The sequence below is a fragment of the Podarcis raffonei genome, chromosome 5 (assembly GCF_027172205.1).
Source record: "Podarcis raffonei isolate rPodRaf1 chromosome 5, rPodRaf1.pri, whole genome shotgun sequence".
Lineage (NCBI taxonomy): Eukaryota > Metazoa > Chordata > Lepidosauria > Squamata > Lacertidae > Podarcis > Podarcis raffonei.
In genome coordinates, this window is record NC_070606.1 from 48,890,601 (window position 1) to 48,911,154 (window position 20,554).

Genomic DNA, 20,554 nt, shown 5'->3' on the forward strand with positions numbered 1-20,554 from the left:
TTGTTTTACACAATCGCCCGGAGAACCGAAGTTATTGGGCGACTGATAAATACAATTCTTTTTTCTTTCTTTTTAATCTACAATTGGCTATTAAAAAAATAAACGCCCTCTAAACTGTAATGTATGTATTCAGTTCAGTGCAATGCCCTCCCCTGCTCCATTCACTAGCACGCAAAAAACGTCCTAATCGTATATCCCTCTTACGTGTAAAATAGAGACACCTCCCCCTCCCGAAGCCCCGCCTTCCCTCCGCCCAACCGGAACTCGGCGCGCTCGCGCCGCTCTAGACGGTCTTTCTCTATGGTCGTGAGGGGGAAAAGCTAAGTCGGAGAAGTGCTTTTGCTGCGCCTGCGTGTTACGCCGCTTCCTGAGTGGTTGGCGGCTGCGGCCATTTTGTGGATCTCTGGTTCCTCCTCCCCCCCCCCGCCTTCTCTCGGTCCTAGTCTTTTGCTTCTGCCGGGGGCCTGGACGTGAAACGAGGGGCCGCGGAGCTCTCTCATTTCTTTACAAAAAACCCCCCAACCACCCCACCCCTCCTTCCCGGTTGTCGGAGCCTACCGGTAGTCCCCTTCCCCCTCCGCGCGGTGTCCTGGGTCCGTCTGCGAGCGGCCCTCCTTCGCCGCGATGGAAGACGACGGGCAGCCCAAGACACTGTGAGTGGGGCTGGGGGGCGGGTTGAGCACCTGGGCGCAGGTGGGCAGACCGGGGGCGGGCGGGGGTGAGGGTGGAGGGCTCTGACAGGCGGGGACGTGCGCGGGGTGGTGCCTCTCTGGAGGGGCCGAAGAGGGTCGAGGGGGAGGGGAGTCGTGGCAACGAGCGGGTCGGGGGGGAGGGAATGGTAGGCAATTATGAGGTGATCGAGTAGATCCCTTTAATGGGGAAGGGGTTGGCATGCCTCAGCCAAAGGGGGATTTGGGGGTCTTTTTGGGGTGGGGGAAAAGATAAGCATGTTATTGAGGGGAAAGACAGTTCATTGGAGCCCAAAATGGTTTTCTTTGGGACATGCCAGGAATTGTGGGGCTGGGGATCCTTTCCCCACCTCGGGAAGGTTTGGGGAAACGTTTTCCGTTCTGTAGCTCCATAACTCATAAGCCCTTGGTCCCTTGTCAGGGAAACGTCAGTCCTACGTGGATGTGGGTCCTGGGCCCTCCTGCCAAGGGGTCAAGAATTCTCTTCTCGCCAAAAGGGAATTAGGAGAAGATGTAATTCGGAACAGAGCAAAACCTCTCACTCTCCACGAGGCGCGGGGCTCTTCTGTGGGATCCTGAACACTAGGGCTGTTGTAATCGTGTCAACAGGCTGGGTTTAACATATGTTGAGTTTGGAATTCTGTGAGGCATGTGGGGGGTGGGAGCCTTGGGTCAGTGAGGCTTCCGTGTGGGAAATCGTGGCCAGTAAAACAAGAAGGGGAGAAAGGTCAGTAGGTAGAGAGGTGTGGATGCAGATATGGGTAATCAGATCCTCCGGAGACCTGATGCATATATTGGAGAAAATATTGCGGGGGCAGCATTCTGAATTCAAGAGAATAAAGCTGAATAGTCAAGTGAAAGGGATGTCTTTATGATTCAGAAACCTGAGTGAGGGATAAAAAAATTATGTTCCATGAAATATAAGGATCTTTTAGTATTCGTGAAACAGAGAGAATGTGTCTTATGAACCATATGCTCACTGTACTAGAAGCCATATTGCAAGCCAAACCCTCTTTCCCTCCTTTTTGCAGAATAATTGTTCTAAACAAAATGTTTGCTGTATTTTGATTGTGATCAAGTAAATGATTTTCGTTTTAGCTCTCATATCCCACCTCTGAAGTGTGAGAGGAGAGAAAAATGTGATAACCGGGCAACATTGGTAGTGGGGCTTCTTGAGCAATCAGTGTATAAATGAGGTCACCACTTCTTTGTCTAATGCATGTAAACATGCTTAAAGCATTTTAAGTAAGCTACTGATGAAGCAGAAGCCGTTTGTTCAGTGCTACTTAAATTTTGAGGTAGTAAGCTCAGGAGCTAGCAAGTTTAGTGCTGTTAGCCATGTTGGAAGCATCATGTAGGGGAAGGAAGCAAGTAAATACAAATAAGCAGACTTACAGTATACATAACTTGTATCTGACTGTTGAACTTACTTGTGGAAATAGAGAACATTGTTGTTATCCTCTAATGTAAAAAATTTAGTTGTTCTTGAAAAAATGTTGGATGCTTTATACAGTAAAAATTGAAGATAATGGACAACCTTTTATTTATTGATTTATTTTTTAAACTATCACAAGATCTCAGGGCAGTTCACAAGATAAAATACAAGATAAAATAAAAACCTAATTTGCAATCTTACTCTAATCATTTAGCATTTTCCCCTCTAATATTTTAAAACAACTTTCTACCATGGTCACTGGGAAAGTATATATTTTTTAAAGTTTGGAATTCCTCAGGATTGTGATTATATCTTACATTGTACAAGTGTGTTTACAAGAACATGGGCACATGTTCATCACTTCTGTCCTGGACCATAGCCTTGAAAGTGGAAGACAGCTTTTGTAGTATATACTTAGCTTTCTTGTACTGTACTGATTTTGAAGCTAGCTTCAAAATGTTCATTGTAATTAAACAGATTGTAGTTTTAATTTCAGTCACAATGAGTTGGGAGTATAATCTTTCTGTATGGAAATCTGCTGTGGTTCATTCAGAACAGTTTTTGCATGTCTGTCTTCCCATCCTTATCCCAGTCCACAAAAGTTAAGAAGTCAATCAAACATTATTTACTTGGCCACTTTGTCTCCACTCTGATTGCATGCTTGAAACCAACTCTGGTTACTCTGAATCTTTAGGAAACAATCTTAACTGACTTGAGAGCCTGAGTTCAGAATGTCACTTTTGTACATAGTGGAAGAGAGAAATGACAGGATGTGCCAGGGTGGTGGGGTACTAAATATAACTAGCATGCAGCTGACAAATGTCCACTGCATTATCTTTTTTTTTTAGTTGAATAAACATTTGAAGTGTCAGTATTAAAAGGTTTTGTATGCTAGAGGATTGTGTGCACACATGCTTGTGAGACTAGAGCATAACCAGATGCTTGATATTTTTCTCTTCTTGGCTACAAGTTAATCAAGTTTTTATCAATGAGAACAAGCAAGAAGTTTGGCAAAACTAAATTTATGTCAGATTTTACCAAATTTGCTTTGCAGGACTCCCAGTGATATAATTGATACACACACACACCCGTGCAGGAGTATTTCTAATAGATTGAAAAGCTGGAAATCAGAGCTGGAAAAGTACCCAGAACCCAACTGCAGTTGGTGTTATCTTCATCCTTTGAACTTATTTGAATTTAAGTTTCACTGAATTCAGTGGAATTTACTTCTGAGTAAAGCATTTTTAAACTGCACATTGTTAGAAAGCATACAGAGGTACTTATTCACTCTCCCCTCTTGTAGCTGCCATACTTCTTGGAAACCTGGATCAGCACTATAAAGTCTTACCAGTTTGCTCTGTTTTCTGTGCCAAAAGAATATGTGCACAGCTGCCAAAGTTTTGCACTGTTTCCTTTCTTAAGAAACTGGAGTACAACGCTATGTTAGCTGCCTGCCTTTGGCTCACATTCTGTCTTCTGGCCTTAAGTAGAGAGAAAACGTGCAGCCATCCTTGTACTGTTTCACGGAACACTATAATGGCTACCAGTCCTAATTCAACAGCCTTGCAGAATAGTGATATATATAGCTGGTGTATGCACTGTGTTCAAATTCCTTTCTGCTAGAAAGTTAGGATTTCCGTATGTGATGTAAGAGGAATAAAAAAAAATGCAATATGAATGAGTTCTTTTGTATTTAAAAATTGGCACAGTTTTTGTCAACTGCTCTGAAAGAATTCATGAACTATAATAGTTATGCTCTGAGCTATACTTTTGCAAGCCATTAATTTACTTTGCAATGCTTGTAGACGAATCATTGATCTTTTTTTGCCCTGTAAGGGAGAATTTCCGATGGATCCAAATTTCTGAGAAACAGGGCTGGAAAAATATCAAGCATCTGGTTCTGTGGGTGCCTAAAAGATTTATGTCTGTGAATGATGTATTGAAATGTCTTGTCATCTTTTATAAAAAGTTATTTAAAATAGAAAACTGCCATTTAATATTTGGTTGTCTTAGAGACAACCTTGTGCTTAGGACACTTCTGTGTAAAACTTACAAAGCTTGAATGTCCTAGGGTCAGGTAATCCGGAGTTCTTCAACCTCCGGTCTCTAGATGTTGTTGGATTACAAGTCCTATTCTCCCCACCCAGTTTTGCTGATGGTCAGGAATGTTAGGAGCTGTAGTTGAGCAACATCTGGGGACACAAGTTTAAAGAAAGGTGCAATTCCTAACAATCCTTCATGACTACATACAAGTCATGGAGTCAGTTCTTAACAATACTGAACCAAAAAGTTAATAAACACTTTAAATGTGGCTCATATAATATAGGCAGGGATTTCTTGGCACAACAAGGGGCACACAAGGGTCCAAGATGCATAATGTCAAAGGTGCCAGTAGAGAACAAGAAGTCATTAAGTAAATCAAATAAAAGTAAGATCTTTAAGAGCTGTCCATTACATGACAACAGGAGGCATGAAAGAGGTTCTAGGGCCAGGGTAGATAACTTGTGGACCCCCAGATGTTGGTGGCCCGATCCACTCCAGCAATCATGGCAAATTCAACAACATCTGGGGAACCATGGGCTAATCACCCCCCTTCTTGGAGCTGGGATAATATCAGCATGACATTGAGATGAGAGCAGGTGAATTCTTTTTTCTGTTTCCTAATTTAGTTTTAAAATTTATTTTCAACTTGTGTAATTTCCCATTGGTAAGATAGTACTGACCAGGGTAGGCAGGAGGTGGAGCTACATCTGCTGGTAGATCTCTGGCTAATTTGCAATGGATTGGCAAGGATTTCTAGCTTTCCTGGGGTTTTTAACAATAGCAACAACAAAATCACCCCTCTTTGTTGAAATGAAAAAGGCCTTGGATAACCGGAAGTGGATTTTTATTTTGAAGGATTGTGAATTATGTCCCATTCTAGTACTCAAAAGAAATTACTGTACTCTGAATTCTTTAATTCTAAGTTAATGAATTTGATCCAGACTAAATTGGTTGACTTTAAGCTCCTATAGCAATAATGTGATTCCACTTATTTGTGATTAACTTGTCCCATTGATTTCCATGGAACCTACTTTCAACTAATTTACAAAGCAACTCAAATGTCTCGTTTGCTGGCCTGGAGTGAGTTTGAATTAGGCAGAGATGTCTCTCATCTGACTGAGCTAGTCCTCCATTGAATGAGTGGCTGGCTGGCTGGGAGGCCCACTGTCAGTACCTCCCACTGGCATGATGTTCTGTGGATGGAGGTGGAGCTGAACTGACCCAGCACCCTGAGCCAGTCTCATTGTCATTTCATAACCACATTGGACCACATAACTACACTAGACTGGAGCAGGTGGAGCGATCAATTTTGGATCATTCTGCCCACCTCCTTCCGCTGCAGCTGTCATGAGTGTCAGGGCTTTCAGGTGCAGCAGTAGCCCCACTGCTCTGTGAAGCCCTGTCAGCAGGGGGTGGGAGTTTGGATTGTGCCCCTAGTCTGGATCCTGGCATATGTTTTTTGAACCAGGTTCTGGTTGGTGTACCTTGGGGTTCTAGTAAAAAACAAAAGCCTGGAATCTGTCCAGAGTGCAGACTTTCACTTTTAAGATTTATTAGCTGTTGTTATACATGGTAAACTTGTTCTTCAAATGAAACATTTCCTAAACGTCTTAGTAATTTTCACATTGTTTACCAACAAATTCTTGTTTGTTTTCTGATGTAGAGGACAGTGTATTACATGAATAATCTAGGTTTCATTTTGCTGGTTATAAATTGTATACTTGTATAACAAGTAACATGTACCACTAGTACACAAGATTTATTATGCCAGTTACATAGAGGTATTTAGGTACAGCATTTGAGCCTAACAATGTTCACTTCCAAGTGAGGTAACTGTGCATAGAATTGTAGCCTTAGTTAGTTATGTAGTTTGAATTATTTTTCCCTTCTACTAGATGGAGGATGTATAAATGTTTTATTTTACATGCAGCAACAGTACCTAGTATTGGAACCTATATATGTCAGAATATAAACTACTCCTGTTATCTATCTAGGTTTCTATACTATGCCTGTCAATGCAGCATAAGTGATGTCTCATGAATTAGGGAGACAGCCTATAGAGGTATAGTATATGCCTTTATTTCATTATTTATGGTTTTGCCAAGTTAATTGTGTATTCTTATAGGAAATGGCTTGAAAAATATTTAGTGTGCTTCAAATATTCTATTACAGTGTTCCTTAAGATTACAATATTCATTCAGAATAGACATTTCACCAGTTGTTAAATGTATTCTTTTAAAAAAATAAATTTAAAAAATCAAAACTGATATTGAGCTTCTATAGGCTGGCTTCATGTTACCAACTGTTTTTCTCAGTTGAAGGGATTCATTCAAAAGCCAATATGTGATTCATGGGTAAGGCTTGCAAATCAGTCTGCATTGAATAGCCTCCTTACTTTTTCTGTTCATTTTCCATATGCCTTCCACTTTCTTGTGTGCGTGGTTTTTTTTTTTTTTAAGTTTTCAAAAGTATCAGAGAAGATATGTAAATACTTCATATATATTGCTTTCCCTCCTAAATGATCAAAATGTTTCTGCTATTTCTCAGGGTACTTCATAAGAACAATGGGAGCTGATATTACTGACCCTATGTTACAAATAGTGGCCAATCTTGAGGGGGGACGGGCCCTCAGCTGATTGTAATTTGCTCAAGGCTGGTCACTGAAATCATATTGTAATTAGATTTAAGTCAGTGGCATTTATCTTACAGAACAGTTATGGAAAACATTTGGCCCTCCAGATACAACTTCCTTAACCCCTGGCCACCTGCCATGCTTCCTGGGACTGATGGGAGTTGTAGTGCAACAACATCTGAAGAGTCAAAGATTTCTCACATCTGTTATAGAACTTCCTGTGGTGTTGCAAAGGATCTCCTCTTGGGCACCCATTCAAAGTACCTTCCTGAGCCACAAGCACTGTCCCATGCCCATATATTTATAACCATCCCCCCCTTAATAAGCTTTTTATTGGACATTGAAGCTTAAAGTTATATACAAATTGAAAGTTTGCATTGTATATATTAGTTGAGCCACATAAGGGTAGTATTTTGAGTTAGGGCCCTGATGACACCTTCAGAAGATAGCCTTGCCTCAGTTGTATGCAATCCCCACTGCTGTCACAGGGCAGAATTGGGTCTGATTTGAGTCTGATTACTTCACCTATTTGAAGCATAGAGTAGGGCTTCTGCCTGCCGCCTGCTTTCCACCCACTGGCAGGGGCTGTGGAATTGAGGATTACTAAAGACTGATTTATGCACATAAAATATTGATGCTTTATGGATCATGAGAAAAACTCTTGTACTAGTTAGCAGAAGCGATCACATTATAGTTGAGCAGGATCAGCCTTGTTTGATACACATAATATAGTATTTGTACTACAACATTTTGACAACTGACAATAAGGCCAATAGCTTCTGGTTGTCATATTATTTAAAGGCAGACTAGTTTTATGGAAAGGTTTAATTTGGACCCAGAGAAATCTCAAATATTCAGCTATTATCACCTGCTGTAGACCTAATTCAGGGGATCTCTGAACTGTAGTTCAGTGCTTGAGAGTGGGCTTCCTTACCCAATGTAGAGCACATCTTCTATTCCTGCTTTCATTGAGGTTAAGAGATATTTGAAACCAGTATTAACCACCTCAGTAGCATTACCCACAGTCTTGCTAGGATCCTTTCAACTTCTATTTGTGGTTAGCACTAACAATAACTAGTGCTAATGTATGTTTTAATGGCAATTAAGTTGGGTGTGAGTGGAAAGTTGCTCTAGAGAAGGGTAGAAGCCAACTCCTAATCACCTAACCACGGCTAAGAGATCCCCAGTGACATATCTGCAGTAATATTCTGCACTGCATATTATGATATTGCTGCTTTAGAAGTAGATTCAAAGTGGTATTAAGAAAGCTATTTGCCTTATTACTATGGATTTTTATTAGGATTAATAGTAGCATACAGGTAGTATTAGAATAAGCTTATTTAGTGCTGCGTTAATGGCCAGTGGTTATGGAAAAAAGCTTTTTTACCCTTGGGAAATGGCATGTGGCTTTTCGACCCTTGGCAGCATTTCATTTATTATTTCTTTACATCATGCCTTTACTCAAAGGAGGTCAAGGCAGCATACATAGTTCCCACTCCCTGAATCCTTTAGGTTGATATACGGTGACTTACCCATGGTCACCCATTGAGCTTCATGGCTGCGGGGAGATTTGAATCTCTTTTTGATCCTATGTCATTACTTAACCCAGCCTTCCCAAACCTTGGACCTTGGTGCTGTTGGACTGCAACTGCCAGCATCTCTGTCCTTCGGCCATGCTGGCTAGGGATAATGGGGATTGTCATCTAACTTTGATCCCAGATTGGGAAAGGCTGCTTCAACCACTGCATTACACCACATTGCCTCTCAAATGAAGTTGAAATTTATTTTTAGAAACCTGTTATACTTTAGTATATGAATCGCTTGATTGTAAATTGTCAGTCCTTTCCTGCTCTGAAAGTACAGTTATTTCTAACAGAAGTGAAGGATTGTATCCACCTAAGTCCTACTTAGAGTAGATCTTAGTCATAACTATGTTCATTATTTTCAGTGGGACTATATCCAGATTTTTCTGAGTAATGTTTACCCCTTGGAAGGCGCCCATACAGAACCAGCACACTATTTAAATTTCCTTGGGTTAAATAAAAAAACTTACAGACTCTGATGCATGCAAGGACTTTTTGAAATGAAAATGGCACTCCTGTGCATTCACTAATTTCCATTTTTAAATTCTTGTGCCAAACTTTTTGAATTTTGGCCTTTAGAGGTCCATTTGTTGGATTCTGTGGAGGTATCTTTTGAAAAAGAAACTCAGGAAAGTACTGGTAGCATCCATGACTCCTGCACATGCCTATCTCTGAAACTATAGCCTAGTTTTCCTGTGCTCCACAAGAATTAAGGCAGGCATGGGAAACATGTATCTGGCCAGATGTTACTCAACCCCAGCTCACATCATCTCTGGCCATTGGCCATATGGCTATGGTTGATTGGAGTTGGAGTCCATCATCATCTGGAGGGCCACAGGTTCCTCAACTCTGGGTTAGGGTTTGTCTAACAAAAAGCAACATAACTGATCAGCATGCTTGTGATACTTCAGTGACAACAATGTTAGTACTTACCAGCATTTCATGAATACATAGTAGAGTTTTAAAAGCTGTGGACTACTTAATAGTGTGTTCATAAAGTTTATTAACAGGTGCTATATTTTCTGCTTACACAATTGATAGCTGATATTTCAATAAATTGCACAGATTATCCTTTGAGATGAATGATGGGATTAACATTACCTTTTCTTTTGTCTGTCTAGCTATGTAGGAAATCTTTCCAGAGATGTGACTGAAGTACTTATACTTCAGTTATTCAGCCAAATTGGACCCTGCAAAAGCTGTAAAATGATAACAGAGGTAAGACTCTTTCAGTCTAGTCTATGTCAATATTGTTTCATTTTATAATTCAAGTAATTATTGATCCTGCTACCTAAAACATTTATATTAGGGCTGCAGCAGTTAGTGATTGATTAATTGAATCAAAAAATCTTTTGACATGTGCCTTTTAAACATGCACTACATCATTAAAATATTATTTTTTAAATTTTTAGTACATAAAGTGCAGAGGGAGGCACAATCTTCCCTTTTCTCCTGCTCAGGAGGAAATGCCTCTTTTAAAATGGTGTCCATTATCTATAACTATATAGATTATCTATAAACTATATAGGATGTTCTTTCCCGTGAAACAATTGTATGCAAATGAATTCATTTTTAATCAATTAAAACATGCAGTTAATAACTAAGATTTCTTTAATTGCATAATATGATACAGTAATTTCTCTGACAGAAGGAACTTAAAGGATTTAGGTAAATGATTCTCAGGTCTGGGAAACAACAGATGTAAGTTATTGTATGCAATAATAGTTGCATCTGAAGTATGTATACGAAACATTTTTATTTAAAATACTTGAGATACATGATATCTCTTGTACCATATTGATAATCACTACTATCCTTGCTTCATCAGGATAATCAAAATATGTTCCATCCGTTAGAGTCATAACTTCACAAACAAAGGCAGTATATTAAGCTTTCCCTGTTCTGGGATTCATTGTGTGACACTGAGCAATTTCAAGATCTCTCTTCCCTGAGTGATGCTGTAAAAAGAATAGGTCCAGGATTTTAAAGCATTATCATGCAAACACTTATATAAATCATATATACAGTACAATATGCATTGTTGGTCCTAGATGCTCTGCTGATCTTTCTTGCTGCCTGCTGTGCCCCCACCCCAATGTTTTTCACCACTGCTGAATATTTATCTTGTTTCACTAAAAGGCCACTTGAAAATAAAGAGGAATCAAAGTCAGGCTCTTTTCGGACCCAGAAAAGATAGGTGCTGCAAGCCATTCTTATTTTACACCCTCATTTCTGGCTTTCATAGCTTCAGGGAAAGTCTGTGCTTTTGACATGGCAACATACCTTACATTTTGATGAACCATTTTATTGTTTTCCCAAATAACCCTTGCTAGATTGTTTGCTTTTAGTAAGTCCCTTGAAACTACGCTGCACACAATTCAGCAAAAATTACTGAAATCTCATTGAAAATAATAAAATGGAAATTAGTCTTGATCAACTTTTGCTAGTCCCATTGTGTGTTTGGTTATTCAGTGTCAGCGAGCTTACTCACTGCCAGTGAGTTTACTGTTCCCCAGAGTGGACATTATTTTTGAGCCCTACATTTGTTGGAGTTGCCCCAAGCAGAATTTTGGAATTACTTTCTGCTGTCTGTACTCTAGTTGTCAATTCCAGGGGCTGAGGTATAACACATTTCCTATTGTTGGGGACATCTCCATTGACAAAACTCTCTGCAGGCATGACAGGGAGTCTGCAGTGGTGCCATCCTGCTGGCAGGTGTCTCTCTTTTCTACAATTTTAGGTCTTCTGGTGGTGGCAGATATATGATGTGTGTGTGTGAAGTCCATTTGACTTCCAAAACATTCAAAAACCAAATTGCGGCTTCTGATTGGCTGCAGGAATCAGAAGCTGCGGAAGCCTCATCGGACGTTCAGGTTCCAAAAGAACATTCGCAAACCGGAACAATCACTTCCAGGTTTGCGGTGTTCAGGAATCAAAACGTCCGAGTTCCAGGGCTTTCAGGATCCAAGGTACAACTGTATTTTACTATGTTTTATATATACTGTTAGCTGCCTAGAGTGGCTGGGTGTTGTTGCTGGGTGTTGTTGTTGTTCTTCTTCTTCTTGTTGTTGTCCCCCGCCCCCATCTGCAGATTGCTAAATTAGTATATTTTGCTGTAAGACCCAAAAGTTCAAACTTCTAGTCTGTATCTTGGGTTCTGTTACCTTGTAAAAGTTGCAAATATTTGTTCATCCACCCCAAAAAATCTGGACCCTGGGAATTATCGGTTCTTGAGGTGCTACATGTGCATAACCAACTCTGTCTCTTTAGCTGCAGGAAATTGACCCCAGATATCAGGCAGAATTTTTTTCTTTCATAACTATCATGTCTGAGAATTCAGTTTTTAAAGATTATGTGAATGAATAAGCAAACTGTAAAGGCTGCATAGCCCAATCTAGTAAAGGCAATCTTTATGCCAAAACAGACATTTATGCACAGGTTTTTTTCTGGATCTAGTCGTAAGTGTGCAAAAATGTGATAAACACTGTGTGCATTCAGTGTCCTGTTGGATAGGTGCTACATTTTTGCCCACCACATAGATAGCTGGCTGTGTCAGTTTTGACAGCACTAATGGCCTTTGACTGATGCCTCCCTCCCCCTCAGCAGGTGATCAAGAATATTTCTGCTATCAGTACTATCCATTGGGAAGAGAAATCAGTGTGTGCTGCTCTGGTCATGCAGCATTGTTATGTACTGCTGTCTAGTTCAGGGTCACAGCAGAATGTTATATCTTAAACTGACAGTGTGAAACAATGGACAACCATTCTTAAGGTTACTTTATAAGCGTGTGTAGTAATACTTCCTTTTCTAGCTTTAAGTAATATATTTTCCTGGATTTTCTTCTCAGCAACCCGATAGCAGAAGGGTCAACTCTTCTGTTGGATTTTCTGTTTTGCAGCATACAAGCAATGACCCTTATTGCTTTGTGGAATTTTATGAACACAGGGATGCAGCTGCTGCATTAGCTGCTATGAATGGGAGAAAAATTTTGGGAAAGGTACGTTGCAAAAAAAAAAAGAAAACAAAGAATGACACATAGTAAATGAAATGAATAGGTTAATTTATGATCCATGGCAAGCATTTTTGACCATGTTCTTACTTAGAAGTACCTTGAAAATTAATGTTGGTTGCTGTTATTATTAGAATAAGACTGTATCTTGATTGAATTTATGCATGTATTCTAAAATTATGTTTGTACTGATATTTTTCTTTTTTTCAGGAAGTAAAGGTTAACTGGGCAACAACACCAAGTAGCCAGAAAAAAGATACATCAAGTAAGTAATGCTTGTAACAATTCTACCAAAATCAACTATTAAAGCACAGTGGTACCTCTAGTTGCGGACACAATCCGTTCCGGGGTGCTGTTGGCACCCCGAAAACTCCACAACTAGAGCGGCGCTTCTGCGCAAGCGCGGAGCGCGATAGAGCGCTTTTGTGCATGCGCAAAGCGCGCAGAACACTTCTGTGCACACGTGGCAAAACCCGGAAGTATACACTTCCAGGTTTGCCGCGTTCACAAGCCGAAAAGACGCAACATGAACCTAACGCAACACGAGGTATGACTGTAGAGCTGAGCTCATGCACTTACTGCAATTTGATTTTGTATAGTAGCTGAATTACTTCGGTTTTATAATCTCCATAGATACTCTTTGGCTGAACAAGTTTAATTACTGGTTAAATGCAGATGTGACTTGGAAATTTAAACACAAGATTGTTTGAATTGCACCCCTGTCTACGCTGAGAACTAAAGTGCTGGTTAAGAGAAATATATTTAATTGGTTTTTGCTTTCCCCCAGATCACTTCCATGTGTTTGTGGGAGATTTAAGTCCAGAAATAACAACAGAAGACATCAAGTCAGCATTTGCTCCTTTTGGTAAAATATCGTAAGTATCCTAGTTTGTATCTTAAGTCACTAATACAGAACAAGTCATAATACATGATTGTACTTTCTTCTTCAAGTTAAATGTCTTTCACTTTGCTCGGATTGTTTCTTTAAAGTCTTCTTGATAATGGGCAGTGGGTGGGGTACAGTGATCTTGTGGGTTTCTTTGCATTCAATTATCCCCCCACAAAAATTAACAAGGTCTCTGCATCAAATCAATTGAAAGCTGCATGCTTTTAACATCTGGTATGTTTGGTGGTGAATGGGTCACATTGCTGGCAAGAAAACTGTGTTTTGGTTCTTGGAATTTACATAAAGTTGTGTGTTAGATACATTAAGGTTTGTTACTCATCTGATAATTTTGTAGATAGTGTTGAACTGCAGGCAAGTTATATAAGGTAGTGTAGAAAGCAATAAAATCTAGTGTACATTTATCATTTTGACAAGTAGTGGTGTTATATTAAGAGTTCATGCATTTGGAAATTAAACCAAACGTTTTGGTAAGTTTAGCAGCTTTCGTTTGTAGTGGTGCACAAGTGTGCCCTTCTAAAACAACCTTTTATTTTTAGACAGTAGAAATTGGGAATAGATTTCCAAATAACTATAGTTTTTTAATTGAACATTTTAAACATTGCAAGCGTTCCTGTTAAGTGCTATAGCATGTCTGTCTCTTTTGTTGCATAACCTAGTTTCTTCAGAGGTTTTCTTCTATTGTTTTCTTTGTCCTTTTAACAACACCAAAACAAAACTTGAACATCTTGTGTTACTTTACAGGAATATATTTCTGCTTTAAAAAACAATCTTTTCTATATACAATCTGTACATATTTTCAATTGAAACGTAAATCTTATTTTGTCTATTTTGTTTACTTTGCTTTTTATCTCAATGTGGTAAGTAGTACTGTTTGCGAGCAAATATAAAAAAAGGTTGAATACAGGTTGCTATTTCTCAATCTTTATTTATACCTGAGACCTGCAGTTTTTCTTAAGTCCAAGTCACAATTAAAAGTAATAGCATTCTGATTATTTTGCAGAATTGCTCATAAGAATGGACAGGATCTTGAAGCTAACTGCAAGGAACTGTGCACACTGGAACTCAGTTGTAGATTTTTTTCTCATTTCTATTTATTCTTATTATACATTATTTATATATACATATCTTAGTATTTACATTTTAACATTCTATATTCAGTGCAGTTCTATATTTCCAATCATTTTAACTTACTCACTAAAATTTATGTGTAAAATTTGTTGTTTTCGTACTGGTGTGCTTAGCATTGTTGTTAGTTTTATTCTCCTTTCTTAAATTTCTGAAAATGTCAATTTTTCAAAATTTACAGCTGCCCAAACTCCAAAATGATGGTAGAGAATTGACCAAGAAAAATAAAGAAATCTGTTAACAGGCCATGTATGCCTTTTAATTCCTATTTTTTTCCTCTTTTTCAATTTTTTAATATTTCATATTTTATATCACTAGGCAGAGGGCATTTATTTAGAAAATGCATGGTAAAAATAGTTAGAAATGTTAGAGTAATTTATAGAACAGTGAAGAGGACCCTAGCAGATAGAGTATTAGAAAAGGAAACTTTGTTCCTTTTTTAAAATTTCAAATCTGAACATAGTTGTAGAAAGTGCAGGTTATATGGATAGGTTGCATGTTTATTACATGTTATTTTTTGTCCTACTGCTTTTTTTCTAACAGGCAAAGAAGCAATAGGGAGAGTTTAGGAATGGTTATAGTTATAGGGGTTATTGAGTTTATAATAGGGAAAATTATGCTCACAATACAGTGTGTGTGGTTCCTTTTAGTTTTTGTTTTGAAAATATTTAATGTTTTCCTCATATAACTGTGCTTCTCTTCCCAGGGATGCACGGGTAGTTAAAGATATGGCAACAGGAAAATCTAAAGGATATGGCTTTGTATCGTTTTATAATAAATTGGTAAGCAATCAGAAACTTTGCCGCTTGTTGACACTGAATGTGTTTGAGGTATTAATATAAAAAGGCATGTGAAGGGCAACTTTCCAAATCCTTTAATTCTAGTACAGTGGTACCTCTGGTTGCGGGTGGGATCCATTCCGGAGCTCCAGTCGGATCCCGAGGTTTCTGCAACCGGAGGTGCATGTTCTGCGCACACACGCAGTGTGATAGAGCGCTACTGCGCATGTGCGCAGGGAGAAACCCAGAAATATACTTCCGGGTTTGCTGTGTGTGTATCCTGGAGGATACGTCACAAGAGTGGCACATAAGTAGAGGTACCACTGTGCAGAGACATGTCCCAACATTCTTCTGCTATAAGGAATACTGTTCTGTGGAGGCAGAAATGCTCCATTTTATGAGTATGTTTGCTTGGACCTGTGTGCCCAATTTGAATGCTCTATTAAGGAAGCAATTTAGCAATTCTGATACCCTTATCAGTGAAAGAGACCGAAGCATCTCTCCATTGGTATCTAGTGATTTTTAAAAGTGTGTTAAGTGGCAACAGAGCACCCCTGTACAGTACTTTTTCAGTAATCAGAGCTTCTTGGAGTTTGTATGTACAAAGTTTCAGATTTGCAGGTGTTTTGGTTCTGAAAACAGAATCTGTTTTGCTTTGTCAGGATGCAGAAAATGCAATTGTTCATATGGGTGGCCAGTGGTTAGGAGGTCGACAAATCAGAACTAACTGGGCAACACGGAAACCGCCTGCCCCTAAAAGTACACAAGAAAGTAAGTGAATAAAAGGAGGTCAGCTGGGGTGTATTGGTAAATGTGAATCATTTCATTGTTATGAAATGGAAAGATAACTGAAAAGCAATTATTTAAAGCGTCATTTGTCTTTCAGATAGCACAAAACAACTGAGATTTGAAGATGTAGTAAATCAGTCAAGCCCTAAAAACTGTACAGTCTACTGCGGAGGAATTGCCTCTGGATTAACAGGTAGGGATCACATTTCCCTTTATAAGAAATTTATTGAAGCCATTAATCATAAAAATTACTAACAGAAAATGTTACTACCTTTAGATCAGTTGATGAGACAGACATTTTCACCTTTTGGACAGATTATGGAAACAAGAGCTTTTCCAGGAAAAGGCTACTCATTTGTGAGGTAGGACAATTATTACTATTTATTTGTGTCTTAAAGTAGCAAGTTATTTACTGAATAAAACATGAAAATGTTACCCAAAATCTACTGTCCTTAAAGAGAAAGGAAGAATTGAACCTTTAAAAGAAGATGTGGAGTTGCATTTGTCAAAAGAAGTGATAGCATGTTGAATGGTGTGGGTGGTGCTCTCTGTATTTTTTAGAGTTTAGGACATCTGTGTTGGAGGTTCTTGAACAGTTATATCACTAAATCCCTGAATGCTGAGGATTCAGGTTCTGTCTTATCTGCCATTGGACTTTTATTTTCTGTTGAAATTTAAGTTTGTAAGTTCATCTGGAAAGGGGCATGCCTGATTTATTTGTGTTTGTTTTATAAAGCACAATGTACATTGATGCTGTATTAATAGCAATCATTTTTGCAAGCAAAGAAGTTTATTCTTCTTACATCATTCTCTGCACTTTCATGCAACAAAATACAGAGCAGCTTTTGCCGGCCTGGTGTCCATATAGTTTGGGCCACAGCTCAGCTGGAATTTATGGGTTGGGAGCTGTTGTCTGAAACATCTGGTGGGCACCTGGTTGGGGAATGTTTCTGTAGACAATAGTATATGTTAACTGCACCATTTCTGTACGTACGTTGGTAAATTCTGACTTCATGTTTTGTTTCATAGGTTTTCAACTCATGAAAGTGCAGCACATGCCATTGTTTCAGTAAATGGAACTACAATTGAAGGCCATGTTGTTAAATGCTATTGGGGTAAAGAATCGCCAGATATAAGTAAAAACTTCCAACAGGTAATTGGATTGTTTGTATAGTGTTTCCTACAGCCGCTGCATGTATCTCCTTAAGTGATTGAAATTAGTGCATGAAATCTAGAGGTGACTGCACCATTTGCAAAATTAACCTGCCCCACAGTGTGTGTACTTTGCCCAGTTTGCTGAATGTGTATATAGGTCTTAAATTACTTGCCACTAAATTGCTAATTTTAGTTGATGGAGTCTGTGTCTATTTATATACTCAGTGTGCACTCTGTTGCTTCAAGTTTATTTAAATCTTAATCCTTTTTTAATCCCTAGGTGGATTACAGTCAGTGGGGACATTGGAGTCAAGTGTATGGGAATCCACAGCAGTATGGACAGTACGTGGCCAATGGGTGGCAAGTGCCATCTTATGGAATGTATGGACAAGCGTGGAATCAACAGGGATTTGGTGTGGAGTAAGTAATTCGTTTCACTAAAATTACTGTTGGCAGACACTTTTCTAAGACAGTTTAAACTCTGATCTGGAATCTTTGCCTGTGCCTTACTTAGCATCACTTTTGTTCTTGGTTAAGGAAATCTACTGTCTCTAAACTCACCTCTCATACTTTATATTAATGCTAATTTTCAACCTTGATGAAATGGGGGACATGAGGGTGATGTGTTTGTCTTCAGTACTAACTACTGTTGTTCTATGTAAATCAGCAGTTGTGAGCCTTGGGTTCACACACCCTGCAATTTTCATTTAAAAAATGAACTTTGGTTTGTTCAAACTATAGTTTGTCTATGGACCGGGAGGTAGGAAGAGAGCACAACGAACCTGACACTCACTGTTTTTTATTTGCTGTCATTAGGTCTGAATGTATGCATCGTAATAAAGTCAGTATTTTTAAATGTAATTATTTACAAAGAGAAACTATATTGATTTAACCAAAATATCTTTTGAATTCCCAAGTCATGTTACAACATTTTAGCATCTCTCAGTTCTGGAATTTGATAGTTGCAAAATACAACATGCCCGATTTCCCCCAGTAAATAATTCATTCCTTTTTCTTTTCTTTTCTTATTTTAAAATCAAGTCAAACACCATCTGCAGCCTGGATGAGTGGATTTGGTGCCCAGCCTGCCCAGGGACAAGCAGCTCCTGTAATACCCAATCAGGCTGGATATGGTATGGCAAGTTACCAAACACAGTGAGCTGGGACTCTGTTTAGAAGTGTGATTTCAAGATAGGTTTCAATTTCCAGTGATTATTCTGAAGCCTGGAATATAGACATTGGCAGGGGGAGGGAGGAGAGAGAATATTTATTTTGAAAATTGAAAATGTTTGGAACCTTTAGCACAGCATTTGCTTTGGTGAAGGACACAAATGTCTTCTAGTTATGCCTTTTTAAGTTTTGTGTTCATGATGGATATGAACATGTTTTCTTTATGTACAAAATTTAAAATAAAGTCAATAAAGACAGTTCTGACTACAAATGTTGGTATGTTAGGAAGAAATATTTAACAACCTGATTCTTAGATTACCATTCCATTTTTTTTGTCTTCAGTGTTTTACATCACAGATTTTAAGAAAAATGACATTAAAGATGCTTTTAGTTGAACAGTAAATCCTGACGTTTTGGCTGTGGACCAAACATTACATCAAAGAAGACAGTGTTTTCTTCATTAACCACAAAGCCATCATTCAGAAGACATACTCATGGAAATAGCTTTTTTTCCACAAATTATTTTTTTCCATATGTTTGAAGAAACTGAAGTCTGGTATAAATATTTCAGTCTTTGCTGAAAAACAGTGCTATCTGCAATACTTGAGCAAACACCTGTTAACCACATTCAGGAGCATATTAAATCTTTCCAGATCTTGTTTGCTTGAAGTGAAAAAATTTGCATTTGATTTTGGGGAAGCAGTTTTTTCCAAAGTATGGTGCTTAAGCAGTCATACTTGTACTTTTACATAAAAGTTTGTACCTAACTGCAATGTTGCAAAAGCATGCTCAGAGATAGAAGTAGCGATGTAATTATTCAAAATAATACTTAATATGCTCTGCTGCTATATTTGCAGTAGATTGACAAGAATGTGAAAGACTGACACTTCCAAAGTTGGCTACTATGTAAAGTGACATAACTATACAAAGAGCCTTAATTCTTCAATACCTTTTGTCACTAGAAACCTGAATTATTTTGCTTTCTGTTACTCAGTATGTAAATATTTTGGTTGACAACCTTGTATACCTACTTGACGGTTCCTATAAGTTGTATAGTAACTGAGTGTTAAAAAAAATTGGGGATGTTTTTTAAATCTAGAAATATTTAGCCCAAGAATTTTTTTAACCAGATTGTTAAAATACCTTATTTTAGAAATTCCTCAATGTGCCATTTGGTTAACAGAAATGCAGTTGAAATAAGTATACTGAGCTGTGGCTTATTCTTAGTTAAAATGTTTTGGGGTTGGTTTTTTTTTTTTGTATTTTGGGGTGGCTTGCATGTGACAAACCTGTACAGAGGCTGGGTTGTTTGTGCACCGAGTATTACTGGGATAAATCATGAAGTTGTTCAAAAGGTATACTTGGGTTATTTCTCACTTATTTTGTGGATACACTGACACAACTGCCTCAATAAATTTTGAGTTGAAAACGAATGTAAGTTAGATACCATAACTGTGTGTGTTACCTACTACAGCTAGGGGGTGCAGATGTTTCATCTCTGAATGCACTGAAGCACTCCACTTGGATAAATAGTCTGCTCCAATGAATAAACAAAATAGACTTGCGTTTCAGTAGACACCAATTCTAGAAAAATACTAATCCTGAATAAGAAGTGGATGTGACAAAAGTCCCACATTACAGATTTAGAACAATTTGAAAATGCTTCATGTGTTCTCTGAGACTGTTAAGTGTTTTTTTCTTCTGGGCAAACCAATCGTCTTGTTACTTGGATAACACTGAATAGGAGACTTTTTGCAGCTCAAGCAGTGGCTCTTCTAAACTGTTTCAAGGGGTGTCAGCATTAGCAGCAGGGAAATCTCTAAACCCTGTGCTTTATCTGAAATATTCTTCAGGTGTTCTGAATTTCTGAATTGTGTTAAACCTGGGAAGAGAGGGTACAAACTATTGTTACAGACTACAAAATCTAAGAAGATAGAATTACTTTTTAAAAAAAAACGCTACTCCTGCTAAATAACATTTTGCTCGTCATTGAATCCATGCTGTACGTGGACCGGCAACTGCTTCCCAAAGGAATTTTATCCCCTGGTTCTGTTTTACAACATGAATGTAACAGTAATCAGAAAAGTAATGAAATATAATGTCTTTCAGGAGTGTTACATAAATGTGTTTCCCAAGTCTGTATTTGGTTTCAATAGTATACCTCATTTGGTCTTATCTTAAGGGCCTTACCATGCAGTTTTTAGCAAGTGCATGAATTGAAGATGCAGAAACCACTAA

At 38.5% G+C, this 20,554-nt stretch overlaps 1 protein-coding gene across 5 annotated transcripts; it reads left to right on the forward strand.

Annotated features, from left to right (window-relative positions):
• The first annotated feature begins 371 nt into the window (after window positions 1-371).
• TIAL1 (TIA1 cytotoxic granule associated RNA binding protein like 1) lies at window positions 372-19,749 on the forward strand. Of its 5 annotated transcripts, none has more exons than XM_053389047.1 (14): window positions 372-653; window positions 6,162-6,229; window positions 9,504-9,600; window positions 12,281-12,379; window positions 12,602-12,656; window positions 13,179-13,266; window positions 15,130-15,205; window positions 15,865-15,973; window positions 16,089-16,184; window positions 16,269-16,353; window positions 17,021-17,144; window positions 17,427-17,566; window positions 18,188-18,279; window positions 18,659-19,749. In XM_053389047.1, the coding sequence occupies exons 3-14, from the start codon at window positions 9,589-9,591 to the stop codon at window positions 18,709-18,711; spliced, it is 1,029 nt and encodes a 342-aa protein (XP_053245022.1). In that variant the 5' UTR covers window positions 372-653; window positions 6,162-6,229; window positions 9,504-9,588; the 3' UTR covers window positions 18,712-19,749. The 5 variants fall into 5 exon arrangements, with proteins under 5 accessions (XP_053245022.1, XP_053245019.1, XP_053245017.1 ...); XM_053389044.1 differs by having other exon boundaries at window positions 373-653; window positions 12,230-12,379; XM_053389042.1 differs by lacking the exon at window positions 6,162-6,229 and having other exon boundaries at window positions 373-653; window positions 12,230-12,379.
• Window positions 19,750-20,554: the final 805 nt, after the last annotated feature.

Excerpts from the sequence above, each read along its gene's own strand:
- TIAL1 (XM_053389042.1), top strand. The coding sequence starts at position 625 with ATGGAAGACGACGGGCAGCCCAAGACACT. Across the intron at positions 654-9,503 it reads GACGGGCAGCCCAAGACACT|CTATGTAGGAAATCTTTCCA; the intron begins GTGAGTGGGGCT and ends TTGTCTGTCTAG. Across the intron at positions 16,354-17,020 it reads AAAGGCTACTCATTTGTGAG|GTTTTCAACTCATGAAAGTG; the intron begins GTAGGACAATTA and ends TTTGTTTCATAG.